The following is an 18,458-nucleotide window of genomic DNA, read 5'->3' as shown; positions in this document are numbered from 1 at the left end:
TAAGGGCTTTCTGACCAGGGGAGGAGGTTTGTGTGTGCTCCTTAACTTCCTTTCTAGCCTTCCCAACCCACAAAATTTATTCTTTTGAAAAATACTACTGGTGGCTGGACTGACTGAACTTTTAACTGATTATGAAAGAATGTGTCTTATATGCCCCTAAGCTCCTTTTTTCCTAGCTTTTTTGTTGTTGTTGTTCCCTTCATCTCAAAATGCTACTCTTGGCTATTTATCTGCTCTGTAAAAAGTGCCTTTTTCTTTACTTTTTATATATTGATAGATGGAATGGTCCTTTCTCTTGTTCTTTCTCTCTCTCTCTCTCTCTCTCTCTTTCTTGCTGAGCAAGCTGTCACAATCTCTGATTCCTTGCAGATGGATGTAGTGAATGCTTTCCAGAGTGGAAGTTCCATTCAGGGGGCTCTAAGGCGGCAACCCTCCATCGCCAGCCAGCATCATGATGTAACAAATATTTCTACCCCTACACATGTAGTGTTTTCCTCTTCTACTGCTTCTACTACTGTGGGGTGTGAGTGTGTGTTCCTAAGTGCATGAAATTAACATTTCCTACTTCACACACCTAACGTTTCTCATTTTCTCCTTAATGTTTAAATTCATTGTTCAGGCTTTTCATAAAGCTTTCTTTTTGTAAAGTGGATTGAGACCTCAAAGTGTTGTCGTTGTTGTTGTTTTATTTCATGGAGGGCTAGAGAACAGGTGGAACATTTGCATCCAAAGATTAGATATGAAATCTGTGAGCTTGTCTCTATGCTAACTCTTATAGTTAATCTGGGGAATAAAATTGTAGCTTAGAATTTGTGAAACTACTATAAATTTTTGAGTATATGCCTTTAAACATGTTCATTCTGCATGGTTCCCAGAAGCATGTGATTTGAAACTGAGCTAACAGAACCAGGAAATTAATTGCATTTTTATAAATGAATTTAGCATTTTGATTTTTATCTTTTCCATTTTGTAAAGTATATTGGCAGCCTGAAGAAAAGTTCTCAGTATATATATCCAGTTGCTTGACTTCTTAACCTGAACTTTGTTTGCCTTGCTTTGTGGATTTTTAAAGAAGGAATCCCTGTATAAACTTTTGTGGTGTCTTTGTTTTTCTATTTGCATAATCAATTTAGTTTAAAATCACATAATAGATAAGAAATGTTCTATTAAGTTTCAAAAAAAGTAAGGAAAATGTTGATGAATATTCAACCATTTGATGTTATGTCCATTAATTTGACTAGAAGAGCAAATATTCTTTCAAGTTTTTAGTAAATGGTAATTTTCCAAAAGACTTATAACTGTAATTAGGGTCTCCTGATTTCATGGTGAGTTTATAGTATATTAGAGGCACTAAAAATATAAACCCAATTCAACCACCAAAATTGCTAAAATTCTTAAAGTTAGACTTGAATTAACTAGAGACCTCTTTTGCATTTGTTCTCCTGCTGGGTAAGGCCTGGAGGAGCTTTGGCAAGCTGAAGAGAGGATAAATTAAGGAGACAATACAGACTTACATGTTGCATGCCTGTTTGCACACTCTTTGCTTTGGTGATTTTTATTTGATGTTGTTCATAGTGTTTGTTGTAAAACAGGCCCAAGAAAACCTGTCCCCATTTTGTAGTGTGAACACTAACTTGGAATTTAAATGATTTGCTCATAGCTAATAACCAGAGGCAGCATGGTATAAAGCAAAGAGCAGATAAACTGACCATGTAACATTAGGTTATTACATTTACAAGGACAGTAGGAATCTTCCTTATACAAATTACTAATCTGAATGAAATGGTAAATGTAGTTTGCCTGCCTTTATGCTTGGTAAATGTCATTTGCATTCTCCTTCCCTATATTTGTAGATTTAACACATTGTCTGGCTCTCTAGGCCTCTTACCACCCACCCCTGGGTGCTAAACATTCTACATTTATGGAAGGCCTACCAAATGTCAAAGCCATTCTAGAACCTCCAGAACCTGAAGTCTACTTAGGGAAACTGACAAGTAGTTGGAAGTTTCAATATGATAATGAAACACAGAATATTTATTTCTGGGGTCTGTAACCTACCCTGAAAAATCAGGAAAAATAACCCCCAGGTTGACCCTAATAGAATTTGCTAATTGAGAATAGCAAGCCTCCATGGTACTAAAAGAAGAATAAACTATAAGAAGTTGATGAAGCTGGACTGGAAAGTAAACATCTGTCTGTTTACATTCCACAAGAAGGAGCCAAAAATAAGACTTTATCCTGAAAAGCCCCCCTCTCCGTGCCTTAAAATGTTAAATTTGAAATTTTTCATACATAAGTTGAAAGATAATACATGAATACTGTTCACCTGGATTTACATCTTAATGTTGCATGACACCTGCCATACATATACTTTTTTTCTGAGCTATTTGAAAATGGCAGATACGACATTTCATCTGTACATACTTCAGAATAAAAAGCCTTTTATTACCACATTTAAAAAAATACTTAGTAACACTGTATTATGACATACATAGTCCATATTCATATTTCTCCAGTTGCCCCCAGAATGCCTATTATAACTTGATCCAGGACTCAAGAAAGGATTATCAGCAATGTGTGTTACTACTCTTTAGGTGCTAACCTGGTCTGTTCTCTGTCTTTGTTTTTCATGGCATGGACTCTTTTTGAAGAGTCCAGGTCGGTCATCTTATAAAGTATTCCAGATTTATCTAATTGTTTCCTACTGGTGAGCTTCATGTTGAACTTTTTTATCTTATGGGTGATGTGCATTCTGTTTATTTTTATTTCAACAGTAATTTAAATAATGGACTCTCTTTTTTTTAATTTGAAGGCTGTCACATGACCTCAGGTATACTGTAGATGCTATATTTTTCAGTCTAATTGTATTCTAGACTTTTTGTTAAAAAATCAAATCCAGCCAAGTGTGGTGATGCACACCTGTAATCCTAGCACTCAGGAAGTTGAGGCCTGAGGATTGTGAATTTGAAGCCAGCCACATAGCAAGACCCTGTCTCAAAAAAACAAAAACAAAAACACATACACACCTGCCTCACTTTCTTTTCTGATGTACACCTGTATAGTTATATAGGATACCTCTGGACTAATAGCTATATCTGAGCATAATAGCTACTAGTTATAGCTATTCTGTTGCTCTTACCTTAAATTTCTTTGAACCTTGCCGGTGGAGTATTATCTTAGCTAGTACAGACTATCAGCCATTGTACAGAATTGTTAGTATGTTTAATAAAGGGTTTAATTATTTCATTGTGCTTTTGCCCTAATAACAAGTCTCAGAAATACTTGTGAATATCAAATTTCTTTGGTTCTTTTGGATCCCTTGCTTTACTAAGGATGGATAATAATCCATATCAGCTTTATCAAATACTAGACTTGAAGCATCTCTGGAAGGTTATTTTTTTCTTCCTCTGATTTATTAGTGAGATCTAGAGAAAACATTCTGTGGTTTTTCTTTATTTATAAACTATCTCATTCTGATATCATGCTTCCATTACTAAATTAAGCTTCCTGGAAAGGAGAAATTAAGAGAAAATTTAGTCTTCTAGGCAAAGGATTAGCAGACTACAGCCTGTGGGCCAAATCCAATAAATGGTTGTTGGGACACAGTCATGCCCATCTGCTTAAGCATTATCTTATGGCGGTTTTTGTACTACAACGACAGTTCAGTAGTTATGACGGAGAACATGTGGCTCAAAAAAAAAAAACTATTTACCATCTGGCCCTTTACAGAAACAATTAGGTAAGCTTTCTGTCACTATAACAAAATACCTGAGATAACTGACATATGAAAAAAAAAGATTTATTTTGGCTCACAGTGTTGGAGGTTCTTGTCCATGATCCAAGCATTACTTTTAGGATGTGGTGAGGGGACACATGGTGGAGCAAAGTGCTTGCATTATGAGCAGGAGGGCAAAAGAGAAGGAAGAAAGGCCCAGAGTGTAGCCCTTCCATAACTCAAGAACTTCCTACAAAGGCCCCACCTCTCAAAGGTTTCACCACCTTCCAGTAGCACCTTCTGGGCATCAAACCTTTCACACATGGGCCTTTGAGAGACATTCAAGATCTGAACTGTATTGTGCTCCTTGTCATTCATGCCTTCTTATTTATGCTCTTTATAGGTAGACAGTAAAACTCGTGTTCAGTGATTCTTGGTTAATGTCTGTTTTGCTGTATGTATCTTAATTTGAGAACTGTTCTTTGAAATTTGTATTGCTTTGGGATATTACTAAGCTATCTTGACTGTACTGATAAATGACTACAGTCCTATGGCTTAAACACAGGAGGAAAAGAAGGAAGCATTAAGTTTAATCTCACAAAATGTCTTATTCTAGTGATGTTAACAGCAAGTTAAATGTATGTTTTTGTCCTTTTTTTGAATTCCAAAGAACCTGGAATTGGGAGACCAGAAATGTGGGTTTTAAGACTATCTTGGCACTAAGTAAGAGTAACCTGACAAGGTAGCCACCTACCCTTTCATTTGCTCAGTTCCATTAACATTTACAGTGCTTAGAATAAAATACCTCTGATATCCTTTCAGTAAATTCTTTCAGGTGGGTTAGAGGGCATTACCAAGTTTTGGTAAAATGAATGGACTTCACTGTTTTCACCTGCCACAGACACATGTGTGATTGTGTGAACACATACATCCCATTTCCATCACTTGCTCAGTGTTTACCCCTTCTAGAGATTTGCTGACTCACAACTATCTTTAACCTATACCTTTCTTCTGAGCTTTAGATATTTTCCAAATTTAATATGTTCAAAAAATGAATTTATTTCCCCCTTGATTCTTAAGTCTTCTCTTTTATACCCCAGTTGGGTGGGGTTGTTTTTTGTTTTGTTTTGTTGTTTGGGGCTTGAACTCAGGGCTTTCACCTTGAGCCACTCTGCCAGCCCTATTTTTGTGAAGGGTTTTTTGAAATAAGGTCTTATGAATTATTTGCCCGGTCTGGTTTCAAACTGCGATCCTCCTGATCTCTACCTCCTGAGTAGCTAGGATTACAGGCATAAGCCATTGGCACCCACCCCCAAGTTGGTTTAAAAAAAAAAAAAATCCACAGAAAACTGTTTCTCACTGTTTACAGCAGTACCAAAAACCTGTCAAAATAAGCAACAACTGCAGGGTTTTCTTGAACAGGTTGGCTGGCCCATCACTTACTTTGCATTCTCCTTCATGCCTGCTGGCTGCTGACACCAATGGATTTTTTTTCTAGGAAGTTACCTTCTTGCATTTTAAACTTTATGGTTTACAATTAGAACAGTAAGAATATTTGTTAAATGTCCTCATGTATAAAATGTGACTCATAGGATTTCAAAGTAAAACATTAATAGACTGATAGCATTATGTTTACACACCTTATGTTGAACACTTCACATCATAATAAGGGGGGAGGACAAGAACAATAAATTTTGGTTTTGCCACTAGTATGTTATATAAAGAAACCAGGAAGTACAAACACACAAATAAAGCAGAATTATTAAGTACCGTGTGGTAATATAACAGGATCAGATGAACTAGACTTGTGCTGCTCCATGTGTGGATTAGGGCCCAGCAGCATCAGCATCACCTGGAAGATTGTCAAAACTGTAGGGTTTCAGGCTCCTTCTGGATTAGAATCTGCATTTTAACAAGATCCCTGGCTAGTCAGTGTGCACTTTAAAGTCTGAAAAGCGCTGGAGTGACGTGTGCTAACACTGTATTTAAGTCTGTAGTGTACTAACAGCAGTACTAACCGCTCCCCGTAACAACCCCATAAGGTGTAGGTGCCATTGTTATTTCCCATGTTAAGTTGCAGAAAACTATTTGGCTAGGGTTTCTAAGTAACTGGCAGATGAAACTCATTTTACTGCTGTGTATACTGTCTATAAATGACTAAGTTAGTATGGACTGTAAATACATTGTGCTTTGATCAGTCTAACCCCCTCTATTACTCTTCCTTACCCTTTCTCCCTACCCCATATTATTCAACAGACTTCTAAGCACAAAGGTAAATTGCTGGGTTGTGTTCAGAGTGAATTATTAGAAAACTTTGGAACTTTGTATGTGTTCTTGGGAAATTTTTCACAGAAAAATCCCACAAGACTTTTATTTTTGCTTTGAATCTATTCTTTCCAAAGAACTATAGTGATTAAGTTGCAATCTGTGAAAAAGGAAAAACACTAATACTTTATAGAAAATGGCATATACTCAAATATTTATAGCTGTTTAATGGCATTTTATAGATATTTGTGGGTTTCGTCTTTATTTTTTAATTAAGGGAGTAGTGGGGTACATGTGAGTTCATTGTGGCATTCAGCTTATATTTGCTTGGCTTTTTCATAGTCAGTGACACCCTAATTCCTAGCATGATAAATAGTAACCCTTTGTGCTCGATTTTAACTTACTTGAATTGTTTTGAAAAATACATTAATTTTTTAAAAATCAGCTAAGCTTGTGTATGGTTAAGTTCTTGTTTTATGTTTGCTTTTGTTTTCTTAGGAAAAAAATCCTATAAAATGGCTATTAAATTTTTAGCCACAGACAATGAGATTTTCTTAGTATTACTTTGAATCTATATACCTCATAATTCTTAGAGTATGTGGTTTTGTTGTTCTGTAGTGTCCTACTAAAATATTCATTTTTTTACAGTGTATTGCAAGTTCCACTGCATTACATGCAAATATGATTCACTCATACCTAGCTGTTTGTGGATTCAAACTCATAAATGAACCATTTATTATTAAGTTAATAGTGTACTGACATCTTTCTGTGTTTTCTGATGTTTACAGATTCGAGTGGTGAATGCATTTCGTAGTTCTTTATATGAGGGGTTAGAAAAACCAGAATCAAGAAGTTCGATTCACAACTTTATGACACATCCTGAGTTTAGGATAGAAGATTCAGAGCCTCATATCCCCCTTATTGATGATACTGACGCTGAAGATGATGCTCCTACAAAACGTAACTCCAGTCCTCCACCCTCTCCTAATAAAAATAACAATGCTGTTGACAGTGGAATTCACCTTACAATAGAAATGAACAAGTCTGCTACCTCTTCATCCCCAGGAAGCCCACTACACAGTTTGGAAACATCACTCTGATTGTAAGCCGAATGTTAACACACTAGCTGCATTGTAAAGAAACAAATTGAAACTGGGTCTTTTCACATATTGTGATGGACAAGATAGTATTCTTGTCTTTGGACTTCAACAGAAGACACACTTGTACGAATGTAGATTTATTTTTTTAAAAAAAAAAAAAAAAAAAGCAAAGCTTTCTGCCAGACTGAGGGTGCTTTTTGGGGGGTGGGAGAAATGAACTGACAGATAAACAGTAACTCAGCTTAAGTGACCCGTGGATCATCAGTGGTACCCAAGAATGATCCTGAACAGTATATTAGCAGAGCTTTAGTTTATCTCAGTCCTTGATGGGAGAGAGGGAGGAGTAAAGCTGGGCGAGACAAAGAGCCCTGGATCATTGAATTGATACTTTAATTTCTGCTGTTGGCTGTTAATAATTTGGATTATTTATGTTTATAAATGATACAGATCTGTTTACAAGGTTTGTAGATACTTTTTTTTGTTCCTGTTCATCGATGGGAAGCTTCCTTATAACTGATGCAGAGAAAAATTAGTCCTTCAAATACTGCTGTATTTTCAGGAAAAAAAAAACGGGGTGGGGGGGTGTTTCTATTGAAACTGTACTAAATTTTTGCCTACAATTTACCTTGTTAAATATTGTAGATAAATTGCTAAGACTAATAGCCAAATAGATAACACTAATGCTTTGTTTAAAAAAACAAAACAAAACAAAAAAACATGAGCAGTGGTGTTCTAATGAAGTTATGGCATCTGTCCTAATTAGTTTCTTAAATACATTTACTACTTAATGGTTTTGAAACAACTGTTTAATTTTTAAAATTTTTGAAAACTTGCTAATAACCTTTTGTTCAGAATTTAGTAGATTGTTTAATGCAGGACATCAACTACATAATGAAAGATGCTTGAAATGCTTTTGTTATTTCAGGCAAATCAAATTAAATCAAACTATCAAACTACAAGAGAACTTTAGTCATTTTTGTTTTTGTCTAAATGTTAGTTTAGTGATGTCTTGGTGAACTGTGAGTGAACTGTATTGATTTTTCTAATAAATCCTTAAGAGACCTTCATACAGCATGAGGGCTGTTGGCATTTTGAAAAAGGTTAATAAGTAGAAGCATACATGTTTTCCTTTGTTTTTGAAACTTGTTTGTAAACATAAATAAATATGCCCTTTTATTAAATAAATACACAGCAATGTTTTTTTAAAAGACATTTCAGCTTCTTTCCTCAGTTCTGCATATATGGTGCATCAGTCTGCTTTCTTTAACCATAATTGGAATAAATTTCAAGATGGTAACAGCCCCATGAAGTACTGCTTTAATTCCTTGGTGGTGATCACAATTTTGTCATTTTACATATTCTTCCTAGAATTTAGTTTGTCTAAGTTAGTCTCACAGTTTTATAAAAACTAATTGACCACCATTGTCTTTGATACACTTACCTTATTCTTTAAGTGGCCAAATAACAGAATAGATAAAAATGATATTTATTTGAAAAAAAAGGGAAGGATTTTAAACAGATATATTTAGATTAACCATATGCTGGAATGCCCATCTCTAAGCCAAATTGGGTTCTTGAACCTTCTGTTTCTTTATTTTCTGTCTTCCCTTGTTTGCCTCTTGTCTTTACCCTTTAGAAACTGGTATTTTGTCAGGGTCCAGATTTCACCAGATACACAATCCTCAGGCTGACATAAAGTTTACTAGGACTACTACATCCAAGAGTGCTGACCCAGCAAAGAAACATTTAGTTGATGGTGCTTGATATTTTTGGTGGGTGGGGGAAATCTTTTTTTTCTCCATCATTTTTTTGCAGTGATCCTCTGCAAGTCTTAGAAAAAACACGTTGGCTCTGTCAGCATTTAATCATTGTACATTTATTCATCAGGTATTTATAGTGACTCATACTGTAGAAAGAGGTAGCATGAGATGCTGGAAAGCATATTTAGACTAGGAGTCAAAACCTGCTTTCTAGTCTTGATTTTGTTATTAATGTGCTGCATGATCTTGGAAAAATCGTTTACCCTAAATGAGGGTGGTGGACTAGACTCATCTTGAAGAACCAAGAACCCTTTTGACTCTAAGAATTGACCCTTTCAACTGAAGAAGCCTACAAGGCATAGGGACTAGAGAAAAGGGAAATGTTTTCAGTTTTCTTTTTTATTTTGGTAATGCTTAACTATGAATGTAATTTCCAAAAGATTTAGAAGTGCATGTGCTTTGGAGGATTTGTATTGAGCTTTTAAAGTATTCATTTTTCAACTCAAAGCAATGGCTTTTTACACCAACTCTAATCCATAAACGGGTCTTATGACATCCATGAAGTAAGTAGCAAGACATGCTTAGTGTGTATTTCTCTCTTTGAGACACTGGTAATTTCTACCAGAAATTTCCAGAGCATTATGTAAGTAGAAAAAAAATGCAAGCAAGCTGTTCAAAGATCTTGGATCCCATTATATAGTATGTATAGCTGAAATCAGCATCTGTAATTCAATAACTTTCTCTTTTATCCTCTAACCAAAAAATTGTTTAATTTTGCATCCCAAATGTTTTTAATCTTTGTATATTTTTTAAAAATCCTTTTCTCCTCATCATTGCCTTTTTTGTGGTTGTAAATAGACTTACTTGCACTTTGAAGATGAGTTACTCCTTGTCATCTTACAAATATGTGATATGGTAATTTTCATAACAGATGTCAGTTTTGAACCAAGAAATGGTGATTTGTTTATAAGAAAAAAACTGGCTTCATTTCTGTGAAATTGCTCTTTGAAAATTTTCTTTTTCCACATGTAAGCCAACTGAGATAACCGTGATGGTGTTGATTTCTTTTAATGATGCTTACCATCTATTTTAGCCACTGAGCCTTTTATTATTTGTCTATTTGTAAAGTTTATTTGTCTTAACTCATTTAATAAATATACTGTTTATCTGTTTATCTGTTTCTGAATGGGGACTGAACTTTTTGAATATTGAAATTGATTTGAACATATTTTGGAATTCATTTTTCTACTTGAGAGATTTTTTAAATCTAATTACAATTCTGTAATGCACTTGAAATGTTACGGTTGTGTTATAGTGAATCAGTGTTCTGATCTGCATGATCTTGCCTCTAAATTGAAAGTGGGTGTATCACCCCTACTCTCCTACCCACACACAGCTTCTACCCGCCTAGCACAATAGATGGTTTCTGCAGGCCTTGAGAATGTAATGTTTTGGTTTTAGCACAAATTAGTTTTCCACATCAAGTATAAGAGTCGGTTTTTCATTAAATAATCCAGTCTTGTCAATAACAGGTATCTGAACTCTGGTAAAACATAGTAAAATTTCCCTAATTTGGTTTTTATAATAAATTGTTAACATAAATTAATAATTCTGTTGAAATGGCTGAGTAAACTTTAAATAATTATGAATGCCATATTTTTGATAGTATAAATTATTTAAGTTATTGAGCATTATTTAAGTACCGTATTTATCACAGGAAGGATTATGTTCCATTTTGTCATACTGGGTTTTATATGTGTATTATGAATTAGAACTGAATTATTTTCTCTTTGTAAAATTAAATGAATAAGAAAGGGGAGTTTCTTTAAGATTTTTGCTTATCAACATTTTTTCTTCCCCATGCCTTTAGAGAACTCATATCTTACTCTATAGCTCTCTTGTATTATAACCTGTGCCACTCTAAAGACTCTTATGCCCAAACCACATATCAACCCTTATCTTTTAAAATTATTCTTACATACATATGCAGACCAAAAAGATGCTTTTATTTGCATAATTGTATCATCTTAGCTAAAAATAATCACTGAAAATACCTTTTAGAATAAGTGTTTTTACACTGTAAAGGATATGATAAGGGAAGCCAATGTCTTCCTGTACTGCTCTCACTGGTATATGTCAAAAGGAAATTATTTGAATAATTCAACAAATAGGTAATTTTGCCCCTTAAACTCTCATTTAGGAGGTTTTTATGCTTTTTTTGTCATAAGAACTATTTCTTTGACATTTTCCCTATTAAAAATACATATTTACTTCAGCTTACAGATGAATATACTGAAGGCATGCATGTTTAAGCTGTATTTTCTGAGTTCAAGGTGTCATTACTGAACAATACAATATTAATGGCTCCGAAATAGGGATCTGACACAATTTTCTTAACCAGCACTATCCTATGAAAACTTCCCAAATTAGTAACACCATGTGGTTTGGATTCAGTGCAGGATCAAGATTCTCTTAAATCAGGACATTTTTTCTGACACACCTTGCAGATCATCAGCTATTAAAAGGTTTATTGGGAGTTGGGGGCGTGGCTCAAGTGGTAGAGTGCTTGAGATCCAGAGTTAGAACCCCAGTACTACCAAAAATAAATAAAAATAAATGGTATTGGTACAACATAAGCAGTGTTTACGGAGAACTTGCTATAAGCTAAGCATTGTGCATGAATCACGTAAATAATTACTGTGAACCACTGCCATTTTATGGAGAACTGAGGCTTAGAGTTTAAATCACTTGCTCTGGGTCAGATGACTCAGTTGCAGAGCTGGAAGTCACAGTTGAGGGCAGACCCTTTCAAGAGCCCCAGCTGGGAGCCCATGGTCACGACTAAAGCACTAACATTTTGTTAACCTGGGCCCAGTTCCTACAAATCTGTACTTAACTGCTAAATGGTCCCTTTGTGCTCTTCTGATAGCATATGCTTCAGAGATTATCTTAAGAATCTTCATACCCTTTCTGAGGGCTCAAAAGATTGAGGCAAAAAATAACCAATTAAGATGTATATAACTCAAGATTTCCTCAGACTTCCTCTAGCTGACGAGTCTATAATATATTCTACTCAGTAGAATGGGGATTTTTTCCAGTACTGGGGATTGAACACAGGGCCTTGCTCTTGCTAGGCAAACACTCTACCTACCATTTGTGCTATGCCCCCAGCCCTAGTATATTTTTAATGACATACTTTTGAAGAATTTTGTGATTCGGTACTTCTAAGATGTACATATTTATACAAAACATTAACCAGGTCATTGTTTTATCTACTAAATTTGGAATGAAAATAAATTTATCACAATGCCGTAATCAGCATTTTTGTTTTTGAAATTTGTAAAATTTGTTTTGAAGTTTGTGAAAACTAGAGTGTTATACTTTTAGATAGTTTACTCTTTTAAGGCAGTAATTTTTTTGTCCTTCCAACAGTATTTTCCTTGATGAAAATTCTTAATGCTTTAATATTTTACCCACGAGAGTGACTGTTGCACACTGGATTTTAAATTACCTATTTTTAAACTAAATATATTGCAGCCATTTTTTCACTGCCATGTTAGTACTATTTATATTAATATGGTTTATAGTTTGTGAATAGTCTATCCCCCTTAGTCTGTAAAAATGAGATGATTGTTGATTTCTATGGTCATTACGGTGTCTAGTGAAGATTAAGTGTATTGAACTTCTTGTGTATAAGACTGCTTTTGAAATCTAATGTAAGGCATATCTTAATGAATAGCCTGACAACAAAGGTACAAAAGTAAGAATGGGAGCTCAGGGAGAGCTGTGGAAACTGAGTTAGAAATTCAAATTAGGATCTGATCGTATCTCATTTTGTGCTATAGACTTAGGATAGGTAGTAGGTCTCAACCTCTGGTATGTGATTAGGATTCTGACAGTAAAGCCATACCAAGTCTGGAGTCTGTGACCCCTTCAACATCTTAGAACTAGCCTGGTATATAGTATCTGTCCCTGTTTTCCTGCCAAAACAGGTAATTCTTTATTATTTTCCTGTTATAACTGCTTTCTTGTCTTTTGTCTATACTTCCTGCTCTCCATTCATTTGTTCAACAAATTCTTGGTACCTGTCCTGAGGAATTCATACTGTTCTAAACTCTGAGGTGAACCAAACAAGGTCTACCCTCTCAGGGAGTTTTGTTTTCTAGTGAGTGGAAAAGACAAGTCAAGTGGTAGAGGATGATGTCATGTTACCTAACCCTGTCAAAGAAGTCCTCATTGATAACATTTGAGCAGAGACAAGGGAAGTAAAGGAACCACTTGGCTTGTCTGTCTACAAGAGCCTTACAGTCTGAGATTGTAGTATATGGTGCTTTGGAACTTTGAGGAACAGAAAAAAGTAATGGCCACTGTAGGTGGGGTAGAGTAAACCAGCAATTAGGTAGCAGGAGACTGCCTGACCTTAGAGTTAGAAGCCTTAGCAAGAACTTTGGCTCTTAGGCTAAGTGAGACCTGAAGCCAATAGAGGATTTTAGCAGAAGAGCAAGGAAGCCTGACTGTTGAAAAGATTTTGGGCTGCTTTGTGGACAGGAGTAGATTGGAAGCTAGGAAACCAATTAGGCGATTGCCTTTTTCAGACTTGCTCCATTTCACCTTAGCTTTTGCTGCTGCTTTGTAGCCCCCACCCCTAAAGATTTCTGCGGACCCTTTATTTCCTTTGTGTTTATACTTGTTCTGCTCATCTAGAGGACACAAGACTGGTGGTGCCATTTTTAGTGAACTTATATATTTTCTTCATTTGCTTTAGTGTCTGCAAGTTTCCACATGAATCTCACTTTTACTGTGTTACTCAACAACACGGTTAGAAATACAAGATGGCCAATCTCAATTTTTCAGTCTCCAAGATCATAGTGTCTCCTCCACACTACCTTTTATTTGGCTTTGTAAAAGCTGCTTTTATTCTTCCTAGTAGACATGACTGCCAGTCTTTTCTTTCTCCTGTCTGGTTTAGCCTACTCGCCCTCATTAACTCCATCCTAACCAAGGCACTTGAGCTAGCTCATTTCTGCTCTGTCTTTGGCCTAGATGGCTTTTCCTCCTCTCTGTTACATTACCTTAGTGCCTAAAACTGAACCACCATCAATTACCTCTTCTCAGCTTTATAGAATGCTCACGGTATTGCTGGTAATTAAAAAAAAGTCACACTCATTTCCAGATTTTCCTCACAGATGCTTAAGCCAACATTTTATTCATCTTTTTTGATGTTGTTCAGGGCCATTCATTGCATTTATTGCAGACCTTTGTCTCTCCCTCAAAGCCATTTCAAGACCTGGTTTGTCTGACTCACATACATCTTTTCCATTATTTGTCACAGACCTAGGGTTTCTTTACATATTTTAGCAGACATCTGCTGCTTCTTATTTTGTTACTGGGATTTGGTCCCAAAGAGCAGGATTTTATATCTATCTTTATTAAACTATTGTTTTAGTCAACTCACCACTTTAATTACCATTTTGTCACTTATTCTCAACCTTCTCAGTAGGAGCATTCCTTCTTTACTGAACTATTTTTTATGGTTAAAAGATATGAACAGGTCTGCAAACAACCATTTCCTCACTTTTCAAAACCACTTCCAGACTGATACTTAACCCAGTCATTCAACAAAGGATTACCTAATGAAAAGTTCCATTATCCTACATCTACATATTAAACGCCATCAGATCCACATGTACATGATACTTTATTGAAATGCAATCAGCTGCATTTCCTGTTTTCTACAAATATTTCCTCTTTGGTTCCAACCTTTCCTCAGGGTCTTTATTTTCACTTAGTCCCTCTTTATCTCAGGCCCATACAGTTAGTTTCTTAACTGTTCTCTCCGCATTCCTGCCCTCTGTCTATCCCATCACCAATCCATCCAACAGCACCAATCTTCCTAAGTCAACACTTTCCCATGTCATCCTTCCCTTCCTCAAAAAATAAGTAAATAGCCCACCAAAAGCTTTGCCTAGCCCTTTACTTGCTCTTTAGCAACGCCTGACCTCATGTGGCTGTCACCTACCCCTCTTTCTCTGGTGCTGGGAGCACATTAGGTGTTCCTGTGTTCTTCCCTGTCCTGTCAGTTCCTTCCTGAGGTACATATTCCTTGCCCCTTTTGTACTTTGTTTCTTTTACAGTGTCATTGCACCACCCTCTCCTTCCTTAATAGAACTGTAAGAGAAATAGGAGTGCATTTTTCACTTGGCATGGTGGCAATCCCAGCACTTGGGAGCCAGATGCAAGAGGATTGTGAGTTTCAGACCAGCCTGGGCTGGTGAGACCCTGTCCCAAAGGCTGTAAATATAGTTAAGTGGTAAGCACTCACCAAACATGCACTAGACCCTGGGTTTGGTCCCCAGCACTGAAGAAAAACAAAGTCACCCTTCTGGGAGAGTGTACTGAGACACAGTGGCTCTAAGAGGTTTGAGAAGGAGCAGTGTGATATGAGGAGAGCATTCACCTAGCAGCCAACACATCTAGTTCTGATCTCTTTTCTGCCTTACACCAACTTTTAATACCTTAAGCTCTCAATTTGCTCAACAGAAACTTGTGTTTTGCAATCCTGCTCTTCTTTAGATAGTCACATGAAACATGAAAGCACTTTAAATTATGTAAAGTGGTACTACTGAAACAATCCTGTGAAAAGCTGTTTCTGCCTCCCTTGTTAAATTTGGTTTAAATAAAAAATTGAGTTAGAAAACACGCAAGTCCCAACTGAGTTATAAACACTTTGAGAAGACTACCCAGGAGATTCATTTCATTAGAAGTAATTTCCACTTTTTCTGTGTGTTTAGTCAATACCAACCATAATCTTCCCTTGAAAAAGAAGTGACTTGCTTACCTTTTGCACATTTGGGTATGGGGAGGAAAAAAAATATGAGTGACCCAGTTTTTTATCGTTTAGCTGAATACTACTTCGTGCTCTGATGATTTGGATTGTTACCCAGGTTAAATTGCCTTTTTTGTTCCTAGTCATATCTTTCTTTCTCATAGTGAACAATGAAATAAATCAGTATTTTCCAAACTGCTGCTCACTAGAGTCACTTGAGGGAACTTTAAAACATACTGGTGTCCTGCTCACCCCCAGGCATTGTGGTCTGTGGTGTGGCCTGAGTACTGGCCTTTTGTAAAAATTCCCAGATGATTCTAATAAGCCACCAAAGTTTAGGAACTACAAAGGGAAGAATTGAGATCCACACTGCTAAAAGGCAAGAAGTTAACATAAAAGGTAATTTGTAAATTTGCCCCTCAAGATTGATGTCTAGTACCAGAAATTGTTTACTTGCTCATAATGCTTTTTTTAAAAAAGTCTCTAGTATCTTAAAAATCGGTTTAAGAGAAGAAAGCATATAGGTTACTAAATTTAGTTTTTTTAATTGACTACAATTAAAAACAAATACGTATTTTATGGAAATATGCTTACTAAAATAAGTTAAAAAAATTATCACCTTTAAAATAATCTAGTTGGTTCTGAGAAAGCAAAATGAAAATTTACTTCTAAAATTCAAGTATGTATTTAGAAATGCAGTCTCAAAATGAAGCAATATGCCATTTTATTTTTTTTTAATGTTAATTACTTTTTTTTTTTATTCATATGTGCATACAAGGCTTGGGTCATTTCTTCCCCCTGCCCCCACCCCCTCCCTTACCACCCACTCCACCCCCTCCCTCTTTTCCCACCCCCTCAATACCCAGCAGAAACTATTTTGCCCTTGTTTCTAATTTTGTTGTAGAGAGAGTATAAGCAATAATAGGAAGGAACAAGGGTTTTTGCTGGTTGAGATAAGGATAGCTATACAGGGAGTTGACTCACATTAATTTCCTGTGCGTGTGTGTTACCTTCTAGGTTAATTCTTCTTGATCTAACCTTTTCTCTAGTTCCTGGTTCCCTTCTCCTACTGGCCTCAGTTGCTTTTAAGGTATCTGCTTTAGTTTCTCTGCGTTAAGGGCAACAAATGCTAACTAATTTTTTAGGTGTCTTACCTATCCTCACCCCTCCCTTGTGTGCTCTCGCTTTTATCATGTGCTCAAAGTCCAATCCCCTTGTTGTGTTTGCCCTTGATCTAATGTCCACATATGAGGGAGAACATATGATTTTTGGTCTTTTGGGCCAGGCTAACCTCACTCAGAATGATGTTCTCCAATTCCATCCATTTACCAGCAAATGATAACATTTCGTTCTTCTTCATGACTGCATAAAATTCCATTGTGTATAGATACCACATTTTCTTAATCCATTCGTCAGTGGTGGGGCATCTTCGCTGTTTCCATAACTTGGCTGCAATATGCCATTTTAAATTGACTTCTATAATATGCTTTCTGCATAGCTGAAAGTGAATCATCACTTGACAGAAATATCAAATTTTCGGATTGAAAAATATTTTTCTTTTTTTTTTTTGTTTGCTTCTAAGAGCAATTTCTAAGTCAAACTAGTCAAAAAATGTTGGCTGTACCCATCCATTCAGATAATCCCTAAAAGATCCCATATCAGCCTGAACTAGGGATCTGTTCTGTGTGTGTTATTTCAAGCAGTAGTTGCAGTGAACATGATGGCACTGATTGAGCCCCTATTCTGGGTCACTTGGTTTAGTAAGTGATTACAAATTTATCCATCTTCACAATAATGAAGTTAAGAACCTGCTTATTGCTACACAACTGTCATCTGCAATTCGAATCCAGACGTTCAACAGCCAAACTCATAACCATTACATAGACTGAAAAGCCTCTTTAGCCTGGTCATCACCCTAAGTGAGAAAATTAGACTCATCAAACCAGTTTCTTCATGAAATTTTTCAGATGCATAAATGCAGCTTTGCATGTCATCCAGTGTCAATTCCATCCTCATCTTCTCCTTCCCATATTCACTAGCCAGTTCCTATGGCTGTTCACAGTAGGGTGTCTATGCATCCCAGTTTATCAGGGATGGGTTCAGTTTGCAAGCCTGCCATCCCAGTGTGATTATTAATGCTCCCCCTTTTACTCTCAGAATTGTGCTTATTTGATCAAAAGTACATGCTTTCAAATGCATCACCATCTTGGTCCCTTTCCTCCAGCATGTCTGTAATCCCCCTTTGCAGCTTGGAAGCTATTTTGAAATCGTGAGATTTGGTATTCTACTGTTAAGTGAGAAATTGAGAAAAGACATGGAGCTACTTTTTGTCATCTGCAAAGGTGACAAAGGGTTCCCAAGTATGTCCTGCTAATAGGAGTAGCTCTCAAAGTTTTGATCATAAATTTCAAAGCCTCATGAAATGTCTAGCAAAGAAGTCTGCTTCAATCCCTCATGTAGTTCTCTAACCTTAGCTAGTGAGAGAAGCCTGCCTGCTTTCCAGCCATGAGAGGCTGAGGATGTCGTCATCTCTGGGAACCTGGCCATTCGCTCAGAGATGATTGCTTAGACATCATAAAAATTTATATAGCTAAGCTGAGTGTATTCTTAAAGTTCAAAGAAATCTTGTGGCTTCTTTCTTTATCTTCTATTTATTTAGTCATTATAAATCTTGCTTCCCAGAGACACATTGTCCATAATAATATTCCTTTGAAAAGGACAGCACCTAATAAAGTAATTAACATGCAGCCATCAATTAATGATTATGAATGAGTGCAGGGTTTTAAAAAATG

The 18,458-nt window shown here is 36.2% G+C and overlaps 1 protein-coding gene and 1 long non-coding RNA gene across 15 annotated transcripts in view; one reads left to right on the top strand and one right to left on the bottom strand.

Annotated features, from left to right (window-relative positions):
- Window positions 1-10,012, top strand: part of Atp2b1 (ATPase plasma membrane Ca2+ transporting 1) — a 113,692-nt gene extending 103,680 nt beyond the window's left edge. Inside the window, exons 21-22 of one of the 3 annotated variants that reach the window (XM_020168369.2) lie at window positions 370-456; window positions 6,769-10,012. In XM_020168369.2, the coding sequence (XP_020023958.1) occupies window positions 370-456; window positions 6,769-7,080 (399 nt within the window). In that variant the 3' untranslated portion in view covers window positions 7,081-10,012. Of the gene's footprint in view, window positions 1-369; window positions 522-6,768 lie in introns of all 3 variants that reach the window. The other 2 variants (XM_074084092.1, XM_020168370.2) reach the window with 2 other exon arrangements.
- Window positions 1-18,458, bottom strand: part of LOC141425808 (uncharacterized) — a 149,274-nt gene that overhangs the window by 82,878 nt on the left and 47,938 nt on the right. The window lies entirely within an intron of this gene.

Source organism: Castor canadensis, chromosome 8 (assembly GCF_047511655.1).
Source record: "Castor canadensis chromosome 8, mCasCan1.hap1v2, whole genome shotgun sequence".
Lineage (NCBI taxonomy): Eukaryota > Metazoa > Chordata > Mammalia > Rodentia > Castoridae > Castor > Castor canadensis.
This window is presented reverse-complemented; position numbering and strand designations above follow the sequence as displayed.